This window comes from Gopherus flavomarginatus, chromosome 11, assembly GCF_025201925.1.
Source record: "Gopherus flavomarginatus isolate rGopFla2 chromosome 11, rGopFla2.mat.asm, whole genome shotgun sequence".
Taxonomy (NCBI): domain Eukaryota; kingdom Metazoa; phylum Chordata; order Testudines; family Testudinidae; genus Gopherus; species Gopherus flavomarginatus.
In genome coordinates this window covers 15969066-15991147 of record NC_066627.1, presented here as the reverse complement: position 1 = coordinate 15991147, position 22082 = coordinate 15969066, and the positions used below count along the sequence as shown (strand labels likewise).

At 44.4% G+C, this 22082-nt stretch overlaps 1 protein-coding gene across 1 annotated transcript; it reads right to left on the bottom strand.

Annotated features, from left to right (window-relative positions):
* Positions 1-12532: 12532 nt before the first annotated feature.
* Positions 12533-13474, bottom strand: LOC127031210 (olfactory receptor 6C75-like). Its single transcript, XM_050917976.1, has one exon. The coding sequence runs from the start codon at positions 13472-13474 to the stop codon at positions 12533-12535; it is 942 nt and encodes a 313-aa protein (XP_050773933.1).
* Between the last annotated feature and the right edge of the window lie 8608 nt (positions 13475-22082).

Genomic DNA, 22082 nt, shown 5'->3' with positions numbered 1-22082 from the left:
TGGGCCCACCCTCTACTCCAGATCCCAGCCCAGGGCTCTGACGATAGTGGTGAATCACTTGAACTGGCCGTTCCTTCCCCTGGGCTACTTCCCTCTCCTGCCCTACAGCTTGTGGGGGCGGGAGGCTTCCTGCCTGCCCTCTGCACAAGCCAGGTGCCCCTTACCTAGGGTCTTGGACTTCTGAACCCAATGCACTTCTTTCATCTGCTTCCCTTCAAACTGTTCTCTGCTCCAACACCAATCCTCTCTGCTCCAACTCCTCCAAACTGTTCTCTGCTCCAGCACCAATCGTTTCTGCTCTAACTCCTCCCCTGTCTGGTTGAAGCAGGGGTTTTTATCAGGTAACTGACTGCAGGTGCTCTAATTGGCTTCAGGTGCTCTAATTAATCTATAGCAAACTTTCTTCCCTCTACAGGGAATAAGGCTTCCTTCTAAACCTCTTCTGCTGCCCTCTGGCCATGCTGTATCATACAGCCTAAGAGCTGCACAGTCCTTGGGAGTGACCATCACCCAATGTTACAGAGGAAGGCGAAAAATCCCCAACTCCCATTGCCAATCTCAACTGGGGGAAAACTCCTTTCTGACCACACCTATGGCCATCTGTTAGACCCCAAGAATATTCGTACCTACCCGCCAATCACCTAAGAGGGAGAATGCTCAGTGCAACCCCAGAGCCCATCTAAGTTATATATACTAAGTGTATAGTTAATTGTTCTTTACAAAGTGGACCAACTCTGTCAGGTCAGACAGAGAGAGCCATTGCCCAGGGGTTAATGCATTCAGCTAGACTGAGACACTGAGCTGCAGCTCCCGTGAGATGCTGCAGAAGGACGTCTGACTCCCAATGTTTCAGTTTTGGGGTGTTTGGTTTATCAGTGAAAAAAAATGGAAAGGTTCCATGAAAAGCAGCCCCCTTTCATATGTCTGTGTGAAAAACAGTTTGGATGGGAAAATTGTTGGCCAGACGTATTTGTTGACAGTTAAGTAGCTGGTATGCTGTGGCCACTCTTTCTATACTGATCTGCATTGCCTCTGTTTCTTTTTGATCCTTCTGTCTATTTGGTGTGTCCTCTTGCTGTCTTATGTCTTGCACTTACACTGAAAGGTCTTTGTGGAAGGAACTGTCCCTTGTTATGTGTTTGCACCTTGACTTCTCAAGTTATGACTGGGCCTCTAGACTTAGCAGTGCTGTGCTGACCATGTCCACCCAGGCAGCTCTTTGCCTGTCCTAGTTGGTGTTAAGTCCCATAAATTTTCCCTTCTCTGAGTCATGCTTGACAGTGGGATTCTTTATACCACAGCCTTGTGCGTGTCCCTCCTGCTACCCAACGACACACCAACCCTAGCAGACACCATGGCTTCATTCTGGATAGTCCCATCTGCTCTTCTGGCTAACTTCAGAGATAATGGGTTTGCTGATCTCGCTGATAAATCTTGGTATTTGTTACAAATCTGTTCTGTGTAACACCTAGTATTTTTCAAAGACATGTAGACAGCTGTGTCTTGGTGGAATCCCAAGTGACATTAAAAAGAACCCAGGCCCCAAGATATTGCTGCTGTATACCAAAGTAAATCATAGAATATCAGGGTTGGCAGGGACCTCAGGAGATCATCTAGTCCAATCCCCTGCTCCAAGCAAGACCAATCCCCACAGAGATTTTTGCCCAAGATCCCTAAATGCCACCCCCTATTATCAAATAATTACTAATAGCAAATTAATAAGCATTACCTAGAAGCTAGGTCAGTGGTGGGCAACTTGCAGCCCACAAGTGACCCATCAGAGTAATCTGATTGCAGGTTGTGAGGCATTTTGCTGATGGTGACCTTATGCAGGCATGGCCCCCTGCAGCTCCCAGTGGCCAGGATTCACCATTCCTGGCCTATGATGATGATGATGAGCATGGCATATCATAGAATATCAGGGTTGGAAGGGACCTCAGGAGGTCATCTTGTTCAACTCCCTGCTTAAAGCAGGACCAATGCCCAACTTCCTCCCCAATCCCTAAATGATACCCTCAAGGATTGAACTCATAATGCTGGGTTTAGCAGGCTAATGCTGAAACAACTGAGCTATCTCTCCTTCCCCACCATAGATTTGATATGAATCTATATAGAATTAAACTATATTATTAGTAGTAGGTATTGTCCCATCACCGAGACATCTGTTCAACCATTCCCAGCTATGATGATGAGCACAGCATATGAATCTATATAGACTCAAACTATATTATTATTAAAAGCAGCAAAGAGTCCTGTGGCACCTTATAGACTAACAGACGTGTTGGAGCATGAGTTTTCGTGGGTGAATACCCACTTTGTCGGATGCGGATTATTATTATTAGTTATTGTCCTATCTCCATGACATCTGTTCAACAGACATTCAAGTTCTCAATAGATGGAATCAAACCCTTCTGCTCTGTGCTTCACAGGCCAGCAAGAAAGGAAATCTAGACACACTGGTCTGCACAAACTGTTGAGACGGTTCCAAATTTTTATGAATTGCTGTCATTGATATGAATTAATGTGAGAAGCATGGGCTTGGTATGTCTGACTTTGCTAGACGATTCTGGGAGCAGAACTCTCTTAGCATTAGATAAATGATGTGAAAAATTATTGGAGGTGCTGAAACTGCATTTGAATGGTTAATAATGGCTTGATTTGCATGTATGTTTCAACATCGAACTTTAGAATATCAGCCGGGGTCCAGTTCACAAAATAAAGAAGATGTAAAATCACGTGATCAGTGGGCTTGGTACAGGGTAACCTGGATCAAAATGACAACTCTGAATGGTATCATGCTAAGAGCATAAGTCAGGGGTTGGCAACATTTCAGAAGTGGTGTGTCGAGTCTTCATTTATTCATTTTAATTTAAGGTTTCGCATGCCAGTAATACATTTTAATGTTTTTTAGAAGTCTCTATAAGTCTATATATTATTTACTAAACTATTGTTGTACTGTAAAATAAACAAGGTTTTCAAATGTTTAAGAAGCTTCATTTAAAATTAAATTAAAATGTTGATCTTACACAGCTGGCTTGCTCAGCCCGCTGCTGATCTGAGGTTCTGTTCACTGAGGCTGCAGAGGGCTGAGTGGGGCCTGCGGCCGGGACCCCAGCAGGGAAAGGTCTGGCAGCCAGAACCCCAGACCAGCAGCAGGCTGTGCGGGGCTGGTGGCCGGGACCCCAGACCGCCAGTGGACTGAACAGCTCAGCCCACTGCTGCTCAGGGGTTCCATTTGCTGGCTCCTGCCAGCTGGGATCCTGGCTGCTGGATCTGCTCAGCCCACTGCCGGTCTGGGGTCCCAGCCCTGCCCACATACAGTGGGTACCTATCTTCTCCCTGGTTGTGTCCTACTGTCTTCCTCTCTCTGCATTGAGCTGAGGGTGGGGGTGCACAGAGCATAGGGCTAGGGGTGAAGGGTCTGGCCAGGAGCTAGAATGATGGAGGGGGCTCAGGATTGGAGCACTTACCTGGGCAGCTCCCATTTGGTGTGAGAGGTGTAGGTGGGAATGTGGTGTGTGTGTGTGTGCAGGAGCTTTCGTTTTGTGCTCAGGATGAGGGTGGGGATTGGAGAGTGCAAGAATCAGGAAGTGGGGGGTGCATCGGGGTGGGGGGACTGGGTATGTGTGGGCAGGTGCAAGAGTCAGGACAGAGGGCTGGGGGCATGTGATGTGAGTGCAGATGTCAAGGCAGAGGGGGATGGGTATTTGTGGTGGTGCCAGAGTCAGGGCTGCGGTCTTGGGGGGGAGGGCAGTGAAGGAGTCAGGCAGAGGGCTGGTTGTGTATGAGGGGTGTACAAGGCTCAGGGCAGGGACCTAGGAGGTGGGTTGGACACAGGGCTCAGGGCACGGGCCTGGGGTGTGTGCAGGGCTGTGGGGCTTAGGGCAAAGGGCTGGATGTGTGTGGGGGGGTCAGGGCAGGGGGCTGGAGGGGATTTGCCCCTATTCCACCTCCCCAAGGCCCCACCTCCACTTCTTCTCTGCCTCTGCCAGGAGCAGCGAGCCACTGACTCTGCTTCTTCTCAACCCCCTCCCTCGCAAGGGACATCAGCTGATTGGCCAACAAGGAGGGAGGGATGGAGAGGTGGAGGAGGGACAGGAACCCAGCACACTGCAGGAAGAGGCAGGGGATCCAGCAGTACCAAGCTTCTGCCACCTGCCCCTTGCCCCCACAGGTGGGGCGGGAGGAGCGGAGGGCCCCCACAGGCCAGGCTGGGAAGGATTTTTAATAGCACACTGCTGCCTGCTGGCTCCGGCAGACAGCAGCATGCCATTTAAAATCAGCTTGCGTGCCGTCTTTGGCACGCGTGCCATAGGTTGCCGACCCATGGCATAAGTGAATGATTGATGAGAGGGTAAACATTGATTGAGCTTTGGTCTGTGTTTGTTATATAACCCCCTGTTCCAAAATATGAGAAAAAAACTGTGATGAATGCCCACAGGGCATATTTCTGGAACATTTGACTCCTTTGAGAACAAAAGGTATAAATGCTAAGCAAAGTAAATTATTTAAGTTAAGGTAAGTTCCCCAGTTAACATCTGAAGACGCTGTGAGATAGAGGGCCCAGGGTGAGCTAGGCCCCACTTTGAGGGACTAGTGTGGGATCCCAGAACCAGAAGGGCTCAAGGTGACCTAAACTTTCCTTCAGGGGACACTTGACAGACCAAGTACCTGAGAGGGAAAAGAAGAGAAGAGAAAAGGTCTCCATCTAGAATTGGTAGATATAACTGCTCTGTTTGCCAGTCAGGATACTGTTTCAGACCAGGGTTTATGATTGGGGAATTGAGGCTTATTGAGGCATATTGCTTTCTGAATTCTCACTGGTACCAGTAACATCTGCCTAGCTGTGGGTCATTAAAGATCCATTTCAACATAGGCTTGGGACACAGAGCTGCTAGTGAGAAACCCTTGCTCCGGCCCCCTGTGGTCTCCTGTCCTTCAGTACAGTGCTCCAAATATTGTATTAATAATAACACTACTGAACTCTTTTATAGCACTTTAATCAGTAGATCTCAAAGTGCTTTATAAAGGAAGTCTGTCATCACCTCCATTTTAAAGGTGGAAAAATTGAGGGACAGAGAGAGAAAGTGGTTTGCTCATCCTTATACAGCAGGCCAGTGGCAGAGTTGAGAACAGGACTGAGATCTCTTGAATGCTAGACAAGTGCTCTAGATACTATGCCAAATTCCCTTACTTAGCAACAATGGCATTATGAGGAAGTCTGGGATAAGAAGTGAGTCTTGTGGTGTGCCCTGGAGTTGGTCAAACCTAGATACTAATGGACCAGGAGCACCAGGCAACGGTAGGTTGACTGGCTCTGTAAATCACTGGTGCACCTCCAAAGCTGCTTCTTCTACCTCTGGATTGACTCTAGCCGTAGTGTCACAGCCAAAATGGAATGGGATGAGGTGGTCGAGGCTTTCTTCCGGCAAGTAGCAGAAGTGAATAGATTGCAGGCCCTGATTCTCAGGGGACACTGTAATCACCCTGATATCTTCTGTGAGAGCAATACGGCGGTGCACAGACAATCCAGGAAGTTTTTGGAAAGTGTAGGGGACAATTTGCAAGTGCAAGTGCAGAAGGAACCAACTAGGGGCAGAGCTCTTCTAGACCTGCTGCTCACAAAGTAGGAATATTTACTAGGGAAAGCAAAAGTGGATGGGAGGCAGTGACCATGAGATGGTCAAGTTCAGGATCCTGACACAAGGAAAAAAGGAGAGCAGCAGAATATGGACCCTGGACTTCAGAAAAGCAGACTTTGACTCCCTCAGGGAACTGATGGGCAGGATCCCCTAGGAAAATAACATGAGGGGGAATGAAATCCAGGAAGCTGGCTGTATTTTAAAGAATCTTTATTGAGGTTGCAGGAAAAAATATCTCGATGTGTAGAAAGATTAGTAAATATGGCAGGTGACCACCTTAACAGTGAAATCCTTGCTGATCTTAAACACAAAAAAGAAGCTTACAAGAAGCAGAAGATTGAACAAATGACCTGGGAGGAGTATAGAAATATTGCTCAGGCATGCAGGAGTGAAATCATGAAGGCCAAATCTCACTTGGAGTTGCAGCTAGCAAGAGATGTTAAGAGTAACAAGAAGGTTTTCTTCAGGTGTGTTAGCAACAAGAAGGTGGTCAAGGAAAGTGTGGGCCCTTTACTGAATGAGGGAGGCAACCTAGTGACAGAGGATGTGGAAAAAGCTAATGTACTCAATGACGTTTTTTGCCTCTGTCGTCTCAAACAAGGTCAGCTCCCAGACTGTTGCAGTGGGCTGCACAGTATGGGGAGAAGGCGACCAGCCCGCTGTGGAGAAAGAAGAGGTTCGGGACTATTTAGAAAAACTGGATGAGCACAAGTCCATCGGGCCGGATGCGCTGCATCCGAGGGTGCTAAAGGAATTGGCAGCTGTGGATTGCAGACTCATTGGCCATTATCTTTGAAAACTCATAGCGATCAGAGGAAGTCCTGGATGACTGGAAAAAGGCTAATGTAGTGCCCATCTTTAAAAAGGGGAAGGAGGAGGATGCGGGGAACTACAGGCCAGTCAGCCTCACCTCAGTCCCTGGAAAAATCATGAAGCAGGTTCTAAAGGAATCAATTCTGAAGCACATCTAGGAGAGGAAAGTGATCAGGAACAGTCAGCATGGATTCATCAAGGGCAAGTCATGTCTGACTAACCTAATTGCCTTCTGTGAGGAGATAACTGGGTCTGTGGATGAGGGGAAAGCAGTGGACATGTTATTCCTTGACTTTAGCAAAGCTTTTGATACAGTCTCCTACCGTACTCTTGCCAGCAAGTTAAAGAATATGGGATGGATGAATGGACGATAAGGTGGATAGAAAGCTGGCTAGATCATCGGGCTCAGCGGGTAGCTATCAATGGCTCCATGTCTAGCTGGCAGCTGGTTTCAAGCGGAGTGCCCCAAGGGTCTGTCCTGGGGCTGGTTTTCTTCAGTATCTTCATTAATGATCTGGAGGATGGTGTGGACTGCAAGCTCAGCAAGTTTACAGATGACAATAAAGTGGGAGGAGTGGTAGATATGCTGGAGGGTAGGGATAAGATACACAGGGACCTAGACAAATTAGAAAATTAGTCCAAAAGAAATCTAATGAGGTTCAACAAGGGGAAGTGCAGAATCCTGCATACCATACTCTGCTATAGACTAGGGACTGAATGGCTAGGCAGCAGTTCTGTAGAAAAGGACCTAGAGGTTACAGTGGACGAGAAGTTGGATGTGAGTCAACAGTGTGCCCTTGTTGCCAAGAAGCCTAAAGGCATTTTGGGCTGTATAAGTAGGAGCATTGCCAGCACATTGAGGGACGTGATCATTCCCCTCTATTCGACATTGGTGAGGCTCATCTGGAGTACTGTGTCCAGTTTTGAGCCCCACACTACAAGGATGTGGAAAAATTGGAAAGAGTCCAGCGGAGGGTAACAAAAATGATCAGGGGGGCTAGTGCACATGACCTTTGAGGAGAGGCTGAGGGAACTGGGATTGTTTAGTCTGCAGAAGAGAAGAAAGAGGGGGGATTTGATAGCTGCTTTCAACTACCTGAAAGAGGGTTCCAAAGAGAATGGATCTAGACTGTTCTCAGAGGTAGCAGATGACAGAACAAGGAGTAATGGTCTCAAGTTGCAGTGCTAGAGGTTTAAGTTAGATATTAGGAAAAACTTTTTCACTTGGAGAGTGGTGAAATACTGGAATGGGTTCCCTTGGGAGGTGGTGGAATCTCCTTCCTTAGAGGTTTTTAAGGTCAGGCTTGAGAAAGCCCTGTCTGGGATGATTTAGTTGGGAATTGGTTCTGCTTTGAGCTGGGGGTTGGACTAGGTGACCTTCTGAGGTCCCTTCCAACTCTGATATTCTATGATTCTATGAATTTAGTGGGGGGGCATTCTGTCTGGTACCTGGGGTGTTAGTTACATTTATGAGAGCAGTGCAAGAATCTGAGGGTTTTTTTACATGGGAAATTCTGCATTTTGCAAATGTTTCCATTCCAAAATGAAATAGAAAATAAAATTTGACATTTTCCAAGCAACAAAATTCTGAAAAATTATTAATTTTTGGTCAATCAAAATGTTTCATTTGGATGAAGTGGAAACATTTCATTCTGATTTCAACTATATCCTATCAAGTTGTATCAGATACTAAAACTGAAATGAAAAGTCATTCTGCAAAGGAGAATTGCAACATTCTATTTTTCCCATATCACAGTGCTCTGTTTTGATTAAGAAACAAAAAACTAGAAATATCACTGAAATTGATGCCTTTCACATAACATTTCAGTTCAGATGAAATAGCATTTACAATCAGGTCTAATGTTTGTTTATTTTATTGAGTTTCAAATAGGGGAACAAACTACCCATAAATAAGATCTAAAGTCAAGTTTTTTAAAAGTGGTTAGATACCTAAAAAGCTAATGAAATCAAGAGGAGTGAGGAAACTAGGTGTTCTAGAAAATGCCACTGGGTGCCTAAATACCTTTAAAAATCTGGACCTAGGTGCCCTGACACTGAACTCACAAGTCACATAGAAGGAATTGCCCAGCAGTACAGAGATAAATCCATGCAGCCCACGAACACAAAATATCTCTTCACAAGTCCCCTCCCTTCAGCTTTTCCCCAACTTCCTATTTCATAGATCTTCTTTGCAGCATGCTCTAAAATTCAGCGGGGCTGCTTTGAAGACTTCTCTACTAAATAGATCTTCTGTGGATGTTAAGACCAGAAGGGACCGCTGTGACCACCCAGCCTGACCTCTGGCATAACACAGGCCAGCTCATTGCATCCATGATAACATGAGGCTGAGCTACTATTATTATTTATAGTAGCATGAAGTAACCCAAGTCATGGAACAGGACCCCGCTGTGCGAGGTGTAGAAAATATCTTTTAGAAAGATGTCAGATCTTGATGTAAAGACTTCAAAAAAAGAAGAATTTACTACATGCCTTGGTGAACTGCTCTAATATTTAATTACACGCACTAATTACAGAGGAGGTTTAGGTTGGATATTAGGAAAAACTTTTTCACTAGGAGGGTGGTGAAGCACTGGAATGGATTACCTAGGGAGGTGGTGGAATCTCCTTCCTTAGAGGTTTTTAAGGTCAGTCTTGACAAAGCCCTGGCTGGGATGATTTAGCTGGGGATTGGTTCTGCTTTGAGAGGAGGTTGGACTAGATGACCTCCTGAGGTCCCTTCCAACCCTGAGATTCTATGATTTAAACTTGTGCCTTATTTCTATCCTGAATGTATCTAGCTTCAACTTATAGCCATTGGATCTTATTATTCCTTTATCTGCTGAAGAGCCCTCTACTATCAGAAACTATCTTCCCATCAGCCCATGAACATGTCACCTCTTACCCTTCTCTAGGATAAGCTAAACAGGTTATGTTTCCTGGCTCTTCTCTGACCCCTATTCATGTATCACTGTCCTTTTTGAGGTATGAAGGCCACAAATGTACATAATATCCCAGTAAAGTCTTTCCAATGAACTATTTACATTGAACCCAGTAGCTTCATCATCATCAAAAGAAGAAAAAGAGAAGGAGGAAGATGATGAAATGGTAGCAGAGGGGAAAGAAGAAGTATCATGTCCCTTGGATTAATATAACTCAGCTATACGGTGGGCAGGATAGCTCAGTGTTTTGAGCATTGGCCTGCTAAACACAGGGGTTGTGAGTTCAATCCTTGAACGGGCCATTTGGGGAACTGGGGTAAAAATCTGGAGATTGGTCCTGCTTTAAGCAGGGTGTTGGACTAGATGATCTCCTGAGGTCCCTTCCAACCCTATGATTCTATGAGTGATTCCTGATTGAGAAGAAGCCAAATGCAAGCTTCAGGTTTAAGACTAGTTCCAGCATTAGGGACTGTCCCTGCTAGTCAAAAGTAGTGCCACAAATTCTGCCCTGCTTTTCACCCCATGCCATGCCAAAGAAGTTTCACTTTAAATGGAGTGAGAGCCATCCCTTTCTACTCCTAGTTCTTCCTTAGTTCCATTTGTTTAGAAGGCAAGCCAGCTCAGATTCTGGGGCCTACCTCTGAGAAAGGGACCATTGCCTCAGTTGGCTAAGGACTTCTTTGTGTCTCAAACTGGAGTTTTTCAGCTGTCTTCCCCCTGCCCAGGAAGACTCATCGGTGGAAGCTCACAGATGCTTCCTCTGAGGACTAAGGTATTAGATCAGAGTGGCCCTTTTGGCAGGTATCAGGCTCTAGGCAGAGCCCTGACAGGAAGCAGTCCTTGTAGTGAAGATAAACAAGGGCCATTATTCTTAGAGCTGGGTGGGAACTGGAATGTCCATCCCTTGGGAGAGATATTTCCACAAAATTCCATTGAAGAAGAACCAAAATAGATTTTCCTTAAAGTTTCAAGCCACACTGTCCAAGGCTCCCTAGTTCTGAAGCAGCCCATCTCCAGGATGCCAAGATGTTGGAAAACTTAGAAGTCCAGAGAGCTTGGGAGCCTGGGCTCCTCTGAAGCCCACCAGACATCCTGCCAAGGAGGCTGGAAGCCTAGGGAGGAGTGTGGGGACAAGCTGGCAGGAACCCAGACTGGCCATCCAGACTTCCTGTTTTCCAGTGAAAACTTCTGTGGAATCACCATGTTTCTGTGGAAGGTTTCAATTGCTGTCGAATCAGCGCTTTACAATTGAAAACTCTTCCCTGAGAAAATCTGCAACCAGCTCTCATCCTTCTATCTTGGCTCTTCAGGGTGGGTGAGAAACAGAAGGGGGTGGGTGTGAGACTCTCACTTTTAGAGAAACTGGGCGTGAGCACCAGAAGCTCCCACAAAGTTGAGGGCCATTCCCCCTGCTTTGCCCTGAGGCCCACCCCCACTTGGCCTCCTCCCGCGGAGGCTCCATGCATGTATGCTGTACAGGAGATCAGACCAGATGATCAGAATCATCCCTTCTGGTCTTTGAATCTATGTACTATCTCTGGGAATGTGATATCTCTCTGAAAAGTATCCTCATGTTCAGCTGAACTTTCTGGGTTTTATTGAGAAACCACCAGCTGAGATTCTACAGATTGGATTGCCCTAAAGGTCCCGACTGGCCTTAAAATGTTTCATTCTATGAAAAATTCACTCAATTCAATAGTCCAGCTTCTCCTGTAACTTAAACCAATGTAAAACAAAAGTCATTGAGATGAGGTAAAGATTCAAGCTCATGTGAATCTCATCTAGGTTAGCAATGTCCAGCATTTTTATCACTTATGTATATCATGGAATTGCTTCAGATACAAGAAGGACACAAACATATACATTAGTTAATCAGAATCAGTAAGTAATAACCTTTCCAATGATATCTCACAAGACCCATATTGCATAAAACATGTCTTAGTTATGTCAAATTCATATTATAACAATATCTCCATGAAGAATATGGGGTGTAGTGTCACACACCCCACATGGCCTTTCATCAGGGGACAGCAGGAGGGTGGGGTTGGTGGTCAGGAGAGCAATGGGTACCTAACCAGTTACAAGGAGAACAGGGGAATGACAATATTTTTTGGTAAAAAACAGGCCCCAAAAATTTGGAGGAAGATCAAAAATAACATGGAGACTCAGTAAAATTTGGTTCTTTAATTCATTTTTTGGGTCAGATTTTGGTGGTAAATATTTTTATGTGTAAGTGTATTTCTGTCCGGGACGAGGGAGGCCCGTGTGACAATATCTAGGCTGAGATTTGCAAAGTTGCCTAGTGTTTTTTGGTGCTCATTTCCTATTCATATTAATTCATTCCTTTCTTTTTATTTGGGTGGGGGAGGAAAATCAGATCTTATGAGCTATGAACATTTTGGCCATACATCTTATGTTTGTATTTCATATATCTGTATTGATATCTATGCCACTATTGATATAAATATAGACATTTTAATGTTGCCTTGACCCTGCAAAGATGTATAAACAGGGAGGACATTTCACATGGCAGGACACTGAGACTCCCAAACCTCCACAGACTTTCACTTTTTGTTTACCCAGTTACAAATCTGCAGATAATACTGCTCAATCAAAGTTCTCTACTCACTGTGGCGGCAACATTTTTCACCTACTATTTGGAGGCATAAATGAAAATGAAGGATCCTAAAAAAATGGAGAATGAATGTCACTGGCTACAGTAGGAGTGGAAGAGACCCAGAACCACTCAGAAGATGGTAAGCTCCTTGCAGAATTTGGACATTAGTGTTCATGTACGGATGAATGAACCAGAGTGCTTTACTGAAACGTGAGTTTGGAAAAAAGCCCAATTTTCATCAAGAATGTTTCTTACAGTATGAAGTTTTGTATAAAAGAAATGTGTATTAAATGTATGAAAGATGAATGCTCAAAAGGTAGCAGAGTAACAAGAAGAGAAAGAGAGAGAGAAAGAAAGAAAAAAATATGAAGTAAGGTTAAAAAGAGGTAACCCTGTTCTCACGGACTTGGACTCAAATAAGAAACTATGTCAGTTCATCTCTATTTTATTATATGCTAAAACGTATACTTTCACATTCTATGCCTGTTTTTCTAAGCTACTAGTTTAAGAATAATGTTTCTCTAAGCTACTAGTTTAAGAATAGATTTTCTTAGGGACTCATTGACCTCCTTGTTTCTCAGGCTGTAGATGACAGGGTTGATCATGGGAGTCAGGACTGTGTAGAAGACAGAGAAGATTTTGTGTAGGACCTTGGGTACATTGGCGGTTGGAATTACATAGACAGTTAATACGGTCACATACAAAACTGCAAGCACAATGAGATGAGAGGAGCAGGTGGAAAAGGTCTTTTGCCTCCCGATGCTGGAAGGGATTCTCAGGATGGTGATTATGATACAAATGTAGGATGTCAGAGTCAGAAGAAAGGGCACAAATGTCCCTATTACAGAGATAATAAATGTCAACAGTTCCAGAGTCTGAGTGTCGACACAGGACAGCTTTATCATGGGTGAAAAATCGCAAAAGAAATGGTCAATTTCTTTAGAATCACAGAACGTTAATTGGAAAAAGAAAATGTTTACTATGGTGCAGAGCAGAAAGCTACTTATCCAGGACCCTGCCACAAGCTGCCAACAAACCCTGGCATTCACTAGAGTACCATAACGGAGTGGATTGCATATCGCTAAATACCGATCATAAGACATTGCCGTGAGCAGCAGATTTTCTGTATTTGACAGGATACCAAAGAAATATAATTGCACGATGCAGCCCTTAACAGAAATGGTTCTGTCCCCAGTCAGGAGACTGGCCAGCAGCCTGGGCAGGATGGCAGAGGTGTAGCAGATCTCCAGGCAGGACAAGTTCCCCAGTAAAAAGTACATGGGGATGTGAAGGTGCTGATTAGTCACAACTAGCACAACGAAGAGGATGTTTGCGGTGACGGTCACAATGTAGATCACTAGAAACAGCAGGAAAAGAAGGGGCTGCAGTTCAGGGTCATTCCCAAATCCTAAGAGGATGAATTGCACGATGGGCGTTTGGTTTCTTACTTCTGCTTTCTCCATAATATGTATCTAGAATCAGAAAACCATTAAATATTGATGGAGTACACAGAGTCAGGCTGTGCTGTTGGTTATACTGGCAGAAACCTGGAGTAGGTAACCTCATACCACTGCACCTCTCCACTGGAAAAATGAAGTTGCCAAAAAAACAGAGGAAGACTCCTATCCTTAAGAGGTTGAGCTTCCAATATAGGTGAAACAAGAGCATGGAACCCTACTGAATTATGGAAATGTCCCATCTAACTCCCTTAAGCTCTCTTCAAGTTTAAATACTTTTCAGCTGGGATTTTGAAATATCTTTATCATATCAGTGTCACATCAACAAATCTAGAAGACATAACAAAAAATCAATAGACTAGAAATGAAAGACATTTAGAGTTCTACCACTAGTATGTCTCCCCTGCAGCTGGGAGGTGTAATTCCCAGCTTGGGTAGATGTACATGCACTAGCTTTGATCAAACTAGCAAAATAAAATAAGCAGTGAGAAAACAGCAACACACGCAGCCATTTGGGAAGGCCACCTGTGTACGTACCTAGGAACTCAGATGGGATTAGGCTCTGGCAGCTAGTCTGTGCTGTCGAGGCTACACTGCTATTTTTAGCACAATAACTCAATCAAAGATTGTGTGTGGTGGGTTTACAAGAACAGGGAATTACACCGTCCAGATGCAGTATAGACATCCCCCATAAGACAGACACTGAAACACTAATGAGGCTGTGGTTTGTATGAAGGTCTAGCCTGCTGTCTTCTATCCTAGCAGATTCAAATTAAAATTTGCACTATTTGATAAGATGCAGCTGAGAAACAGACAATGACATAAACAAACCCTAAACACAGACCACGGGCTGTTTCCTGATCTCAGGTGCACCAGGGTAAATTGCATCAGCTTCATGCAGATGTATGCAAGTGCAACTGAGATCGGAATCCAACAGCATATAAAGAAATGAAAGTTAGATAAAAATGAAAACTCATTAAGGGACAAATAAGAGAGTCATTTTTATCCAGAAGGGAGAGTGTGCCTGGAGAAAAATGAAAAACTGGAGAAAAAAAGGAAGATATATATAGACAGAATGCTTTACGTTTCACACTGACAGTCTATTGCCAGCTTCCTCCTAAACATAACCCTTCCTTCAGATTTTCTGAGATAAGATTATAGTCTTCGCACTACATTTTCTAATCTCTTCTACTCTTGATAATCTTCAATTATCTCAGTAATTACTGGATCTTACAGCGCTCCTTGGTGTATTTTGTTGTTATTCCCTTTCATAGAAATTAATGTCTCTCCTGGTTGGTAATTTCTCATTCTTATGAGGTGATGTAATCTCCCTTGATAGTTCTGCTCGTGGGTATTTGAAAGGATTGCATAGAGGAAAGATAAAGTGTTCCCTCTAAGCTGTGTGGCTATGCAATTGCGCAGGAGTGAATCAAGTGCCATGCACTGAGTAGCAGAGCCTCCCAGGGTGGCATGTGTTCAGGTAGCCATTCCCCCACTGCTTTGCAGCCGCAGTGCTCCTGCTCTTTGCCTTGGAGCCCCTTGCAAGTGGCTCCTGGGACCCTGATGCTTCCTGTGCAGAGCAGGGAGGGCGGGGGGGATGCTGATGTCAGGATGTCCCTCTCCTCCACTCCTCCCTGCCCATGTGCTCCATCTCCAGAGAGCAGGAGAGTGGGGACAGGGCTCAGGAGCAGAGAGCTTCTGGTAGCTGCTTCAGTCTCAGCTTTCTGGTGGGAGTGCCTTAAAAAGACAAAGCATGGTCTCCCATAGGCTTCCCCAGCAGCCAGCACACTCACACTCTGTCTCTGTGTCTCTTGCTCACTCACACACACACACACACGCTGTCTCTGTGTCTCTGACATACACACACACAGACATTCTGTCTCTGACACACACACATAGTCTCTCTCTTTTTCTCTCTCTCACACACACACTGTGTCTCTCACACATACACACTGTCTCACACACCCACAGTCTGTTTCACACACACATAAATACACTCTGACACACACACACACACACACACATTCTCTGTGTCTCTCACACATACACTCAGTGTCTTTCTCTCTCTCTCTCACACACACACACACACTGTCTCTTATACACTTACCTCTAAACACATATTTGTGTTGTTGTGTTATTGCAGTTTTATGACCGGTCTACGCATTGTATAATTTTATTTCTCTCTTACACTTACATTTAATTCTTTGAGTAGTTAGTATTAAAATGCTTAACGTGTCCTGGATGGAGTTATTATCCCTCTGGTAACTTTTCAAAAATATATATCTACATTTTTGTTTTAGTTTTTACAGGTGGCACACATCACCTCTTTATTGGTGCACATAACAAAATTCACTCTGCACATGGATAGAAAAAATTAAAGGGAACATTGATGTGAGGGAATATGCTGTGCATGTGGGATGGGAAAGGTGGAGGTGGATTGTTCTATTGTAAAATGCGAATATAGTCTGCAATAGTTTATTTTGAATGGGCAGGGGAGACAGGGATCCTAGCCCATATCAGACATGAGGAAAATATCTCTGCCTTTTCCCTGTAAGGGGCCTGACACAAAACCTCGTGTACTCAATGACTGAGAGTCTTTCCCTTAACTAGAAAGAACTTTGGATCTGGTTCATGCTTTTAATACAAGCTGCAAGATGTTGGAGCATGTGAGCCATAGTGAGATAATGAATGGTTTGGCCCCTAGTTTGTATCTACTAACAGGATGACAACTCATAGAGTAGGAGCTGGTCGGTGATGGGAAGTTGACTCGTGGGGAAGTATTGATCTGATGACGTGAACAAACCAGGCCAACAGATATCATTCTTTCTTTGTATTGATTGCAATATAGTTATTGTAGCTTAGTGTTGCCGAATTGAATAGTAAATTGCTTCACTCACTGTGGTTCACTATAAAATATAGTCAAAAGACTAAATAACCAGTAATTATATGGTAGAGGAAAAAGGGAATGGGTGACAGGGGATGGATCACTTGCTGATTACCTCTTCCATTCATTCCCTCTGAAGCACCTTGCATTGGCCACTGTTAAAAGACAAGATAATGGGCTAGATGGAACTTTGGTCTGCCGCAGTATGGCCATTCTCATGTTCTAAATCTGAGAGCTATTCTCTGCTCTTTCTTAAGCTTGCTTTGCTATAACCCATTTTTGATGGCTTACCCCTGGGGTGCTACATGGGACTGTAGTTCCACTGAGCCCTCTGACCCACCAGTCTGGGCTCCCTCTGACACTGTGCTGCTGTGGCAATTTGCAGACCTACTCCTGGTCCTACACTTCCTCCAGCTTTTACACAGGTAGGGACACACCCAGCTGCATTTGTATGCAGGCTCTCTGACCAACCACTGCATGAGCCAACAGTATGGAAGCCACAAAATCCCCAGGCTAGGACCCCACAGCTGTACCACCCTGGCCTGGTCAAAACACTGACCAGTAGGAATTTGTTACCCAGTTTTCCCCTCTCCCTCAGTATGAAGAGGAATATGCACACACATGCTAAACAAGCTGAGATTTTTCCCAAGATATTTCACTTAAAGGCACACTGCTTTATGTTAAACTACAAACAAGTTTAACAACAAAACACAGATTTTAAGTGACTATAAGGGATAGGAAACAGATCAAAGCAGATTACCAGCAAATAAACAAAAACACAAATTAAGAATAACACAGTGGTTAGATTGACTATGAATGAGCAGTTGCTAACCCTGACTGATGATACCAGCGGTCTTGCAGATTCTCAAAGCACAGGCTGCATTTGCTTTGCAGTTAAGATTTCTCAGGTCTCCATACACAGGCTAAAATCCCTCTAGCCTGGTTCAAGCACTTCCCCCACTTCAGTGTTTGTTTGTTTCTTAGGTTTTTCCAGGAGTCCTCTTGTGAGATGAGTGAAGAACTGGTGATATCACTCCCTGCCTTTTATAGCCTTGGCATAGGGCGGGAACCTTTTGTTTCAAAACTTGATGCCTGGATCAATGAGTGGAAAAGTACAGACATCCCAAGATGGAGTTCAGAGTCATGTGGTCTGGTCACCTGCCCTTGTAGAGTCACAGCAACAATTACTTACAGGCTCTCTGGAGTGCTCTCAGGAAGGCTTATCAGGTGGGGGATAAGCTTCTCCTAAAGTCTATTGTTTTCCCTAATGGCTCATTACACTGAATAGGCCCTTCCCTACCAGGCATGTAGACTGAAAGCATCTTGCCTAGTGGAAATTACCAAGGTGTAACTACATTTGAAATACAGATACATAGTCCATATTCATAACTTCATATACAAAAATGACACATGCATAGAAATAGGATAATCATATTAAGCAAATCACAACTTTTCCAATGACACCTTACATGACCCGTCTTGCACAAAATACATCATAATTATGCTCTAATCATAACCTAATACTATCACTATGAAGAATATAGTGTGCAGTGTCACCCCGTCACAGTTTATTTACTTTCCCTCCTGGACTGAACATGCAGTTATAATGTTTCTGACATGGTGGATGCCTGAGTAGGCATTTCTTTTTTTCTAAATCAAATTACTTCATTTTTACTGTGTTGATTTACCTTTCATACTGATGATCTATTGCATCTTAACCCTTTCTTCAGATTTCCTGAGATAAGTTTACAGTTTTTGCACTACATTGTCCACTCGTCTGCTATTGATAGTCTCACATTATCTCAGTAACCTGAACTTTGGGTTCCTATCTCAATGTCAGGGTCCTACAGCGCTTCTAGGTGTATTTTGTTGATATTTCCTGTCACAGAAATTATGGTCTCTCCTGGTCGGTAATTTCTCCTTCGTATGAGATGATGTAATCTCCCTTGATACTTCTGCTGGTGGGAATTTGAAATTATTGCCTAGAGAAAAGTTAATCTTTGTTTTTGGAAAGGAAAAACAATGGTACAAGAACAGTCCTATGACTAACCTCAACGGGGAAGTCATGGAAAACAACCTATTCCAAAGGGAAAATAACAGACAGCAGAACTGTTGACCCAAAAGACAAAGCACTAAAAAAATAGGGAATGTCATTTCAAAGAAAATTAATGCAGACAGAACTTCTGATCTCAATGGAAATCTCTGTTCACCTGATGTATTTGATGAGTAGGTCTGCTAGAATAATAGCAAAAGAGGAACAAATGTCAATTCTATTTCATAGTAATAAGAAAATTAAATGCTCCCAAGTTAAAAAATTCTTGGCTAAAGTTCCAGGGTCAGTTTGATCTCTGGACCTGGAATTCCAAACACAGGCCTAGTAGACCCTAAAGCTGCCACATGAAAAATAGTTCAAATCTCCTTTTTGACACTGGCTGTGATTTTTTAAGAAATCTAAGGGAGTTAGGCACCCAACTGCATCTGAATATCAAAGGGAGTTGGGCAGCTAACCATTCTATGCTCCTTTGAAAATCTCTACTTAGATGCTTGATGACATAATTGTCTCCCATCCTTCTGGTCCTTGCTGAAACAGTGAGAGGCTCCCTCTCCCAAAGTGTGAGGAAATATTCTGTGTATGTGGGATGGGAAAGGTGGATTGCTGTATTGTAAAACGTGAATGTAATCTGTGAGTGTTTGTTTTGAGAGTGGGCAGGGAAGACAAAGATCCTAGCCGATATCAAATGTGGAGAAAATACCTGTTGCCTCTGTCCCATATGTGTCCTTACACAAAACCCCTTGTAGTCAATGACAGAGGACTTATCTACACTGGCACTTTACAGCGCTGCAACTTTCTTGCTTGGGGTGTGAAAAAACACACCCCTGAGCACAGAAAGTTTCAATGCTGTAACATGGCAGTGTAGACAGTGTACCAGTGCTGAAAGCTGGGCTCCCAGTGCTGGTAGCTATTACCCTCGTGGAGGTGAGTTTTTTACAGCACTGAGATAGCTCTCTCCCAGTGCTGGTGCTGTGACTACAAGGCCATGTTAAAGTGTTGTCGTAGCAGTGCTGCCACGGCAGTGCTTTAACGTTGCCAGTGTAGACATGTCTTGAGAGTCTTTTTGTTAACTACAAAGACTTTGGCTCTGGCTCATCATTATAAGATGCAAGATATTAGAGTGTAAGCGAAGTGGGACTCACCCCTGCGGCACCTCCTGCTAGTCTCTGCCAGAAATAGCTCACCCAGTTTCCAGAGCGCCCTCTGCAGGCCTTTGATCCACCTTACCGCTGGCCCCCATGTCTCTCCCAGGATTCCGGTGCCCCTTTTTCTGGGGTGCTGCCCCTCTGGCAGTATAACAGCCACAGGCATGGTTCTCTGGCATCACACCTTATCTTTTCCTGATGCATGAACTCCTCATTCACACAAACAGTCTTTTACAGAGACCTTATACAAGCAGCAGTGTTTTATATTGAGCAAGAAAGGCAGTAGAAATTAAACCTCATTAAATCTTGTAATCAAAACAGTTCACACTGTGGCTCGGGCCTTCAGCATTCCTCTAATCTAATTAACATAGACACAATACATGATCCTGCCTTTTACTCACTAAACCTGAAAACAAAGAAATGATTAGAAGGAAGTTTATAATACATATAGGAAACAAGACCCCATCTTCTATAATACAACTTATCCTAAAACAAAGGGTGACGATAATCAGTCTGGTCCGTCCCTGCCTTAACATCAGTACAGACACCGGCCGTCTGTCAGATCCGTTGCTACCAGTTCCCCAGAGGGTCAGTCCTTTCTGCTATTCAGAAAGGGTAGCTGGCAGGATAAACTATGGCCTTTAATACAAATATAAAATCCTACCCCTACACCGCTACTGCAGACGTGTGTATTAAGCTTTCATGGATCTCAGCAGGCTGCAGCATGGTTTCTTCTTTCTAACCCTTCATGGCAATGGAATGACATGGCCCCCGGGACGAGTGCTGATGTTGCCGGCAGATAACTGCCTGAGGCCAAGCAACAGCGGGGGGGTCCGTCGCCTGGTGTGCCGCGCCAATAAACACACCAGGGTGGAGAAGCAAACCAAGTTTATTTGAGATCTCAAAGCGGTGCAGGGAGATTGACTCAGATCAAGCACACCTAAAACAAGCAGTCTGTTCCTTTATATCCATGAGAACTTTTCTCACTGACTAGCAATCCCCCGTTTCCCCTCCCTCCTCCTCCTTCCTCCCCCTGTAGCAATTACGTAAGCGCAGGTGCATTAAGTAATCTTGGCCGCGGCAGCTCGTTAGTAAGTTTTCCTTCTGCAAGTTATCTTGTCCTTCTGCTAAAGGTGCACAGGCCTCATTATTTCTGCTTTAGACCAGTTAGAACTGTTGCAACTGATAACGGCTGTTACACCTGGCCTTTTAGGTCGATTAAAGTTCAAACATGGAGGGACTCTTGTCTGCTGAGGCCTAAAACCAGGAAGGCTCCATACTCTTGTGGCCTTCCACCCTCCTGAGTTACGTAGGGTTATGCTTAGTGACACCAACAACTCCCTCCTTTGAGAATACTCAACAAACTTTTGGCTGAGTGTTCTCACATTTAAAGGATAACATGTGATTTAGCTCTAGGGAGCTGAAGTGCTTTACAGCAAGCAAGCAAGAGAAGAGTAACAATACACAACACCACACCAGTGAGCAGGAGGTGAACAATGCCTTCCCCTATTTTTCCCAGGTTAAGTAACCAGCCCCAGAGGGAATCAGAAATAGTGGGTTTCCTTTCCTGGGCCTTCCACTGTTTAAAAGCCTGTTTGGCTGACAGAATGTACTTTTTAATATCCTGTGCGTCTTCTGGGACATAAGTACAGCATTCATCCCCTATAAGGGCGCACATCCTGCCCTGGGAAGCCACACTTCCACCCAGGAAGTGTCCAAGTATGTCTCCATGATCACAGATCAGATGGTATTTCTGATGCATCTGTAAGGGCAGTGGGCCAAGTTTGGTACTCAAGATCACTTCAAATGGCCATCATCTGGTAATTCAGGAAATCCCGAATTCCTAAACATACTAGATCCCACTGCAATGCCTTCCCAGCCTCAGTGATATTCAATACCATCTTTCCTTGGTGTAGTACTATATTACACCTGTTATTTAACTATTCTCAGGTACTTTCAAAAGGCATCGACATTAATAGCATAGGAGGGGGGTTACATTATTAGTCACTCTCCAGGACACAGGGCGCAGCCTGTAGAATAAACCCCAAAATCCAATTAATACCACATTCCCAAACATGGGTCCCACAAATGTCCTCCCACCAGTGTATAATTCTTTGTTTCTTCACCAGGGTCAGTTCTTAATGTTCTTTCTAGTCAGGAATTCCTGGACTTTGGCAATTTCAGTGGAGCGAGTGTTCCTTCTTCTTTCCCAAAACAGTCGTGGTGCAGCATCCTTGTACTTTTTCCCTACTGTCCAGAAGGCACAGTGGAGCTAGAAGGTGAAATAGGCTAATCATCAGTAGGAGAATTCTCCCGATGTGGAGGGGTCTTTTTGCAGTGAGAATCTTGGGTCCATGCAGTCAGTCTTTGACATTTTACAGCGACGGTGGTAGTCACCGGGACTTAAGGGCCTTTCCAGGGTGGAGCCAGAGCAGACTTTCGTCGGTGGACCTTTACATCAATCCCGTCTCCTGGTTCCAAAGAGTGGTAGGGCTGCTAGGGTCTTTGGGTAGCGCTTCTTTACCTGTGAGA

What these genes read in the sequence shown, in the direction of transcription:
- LOC127031210 (XM_050917976.1), bottom strand. Translation starts at nt 13,474, where the DNA reads ATGGAGAAAGCAGAAGTAAGAAACCAAACGCCCATCGTGCAATTCATC.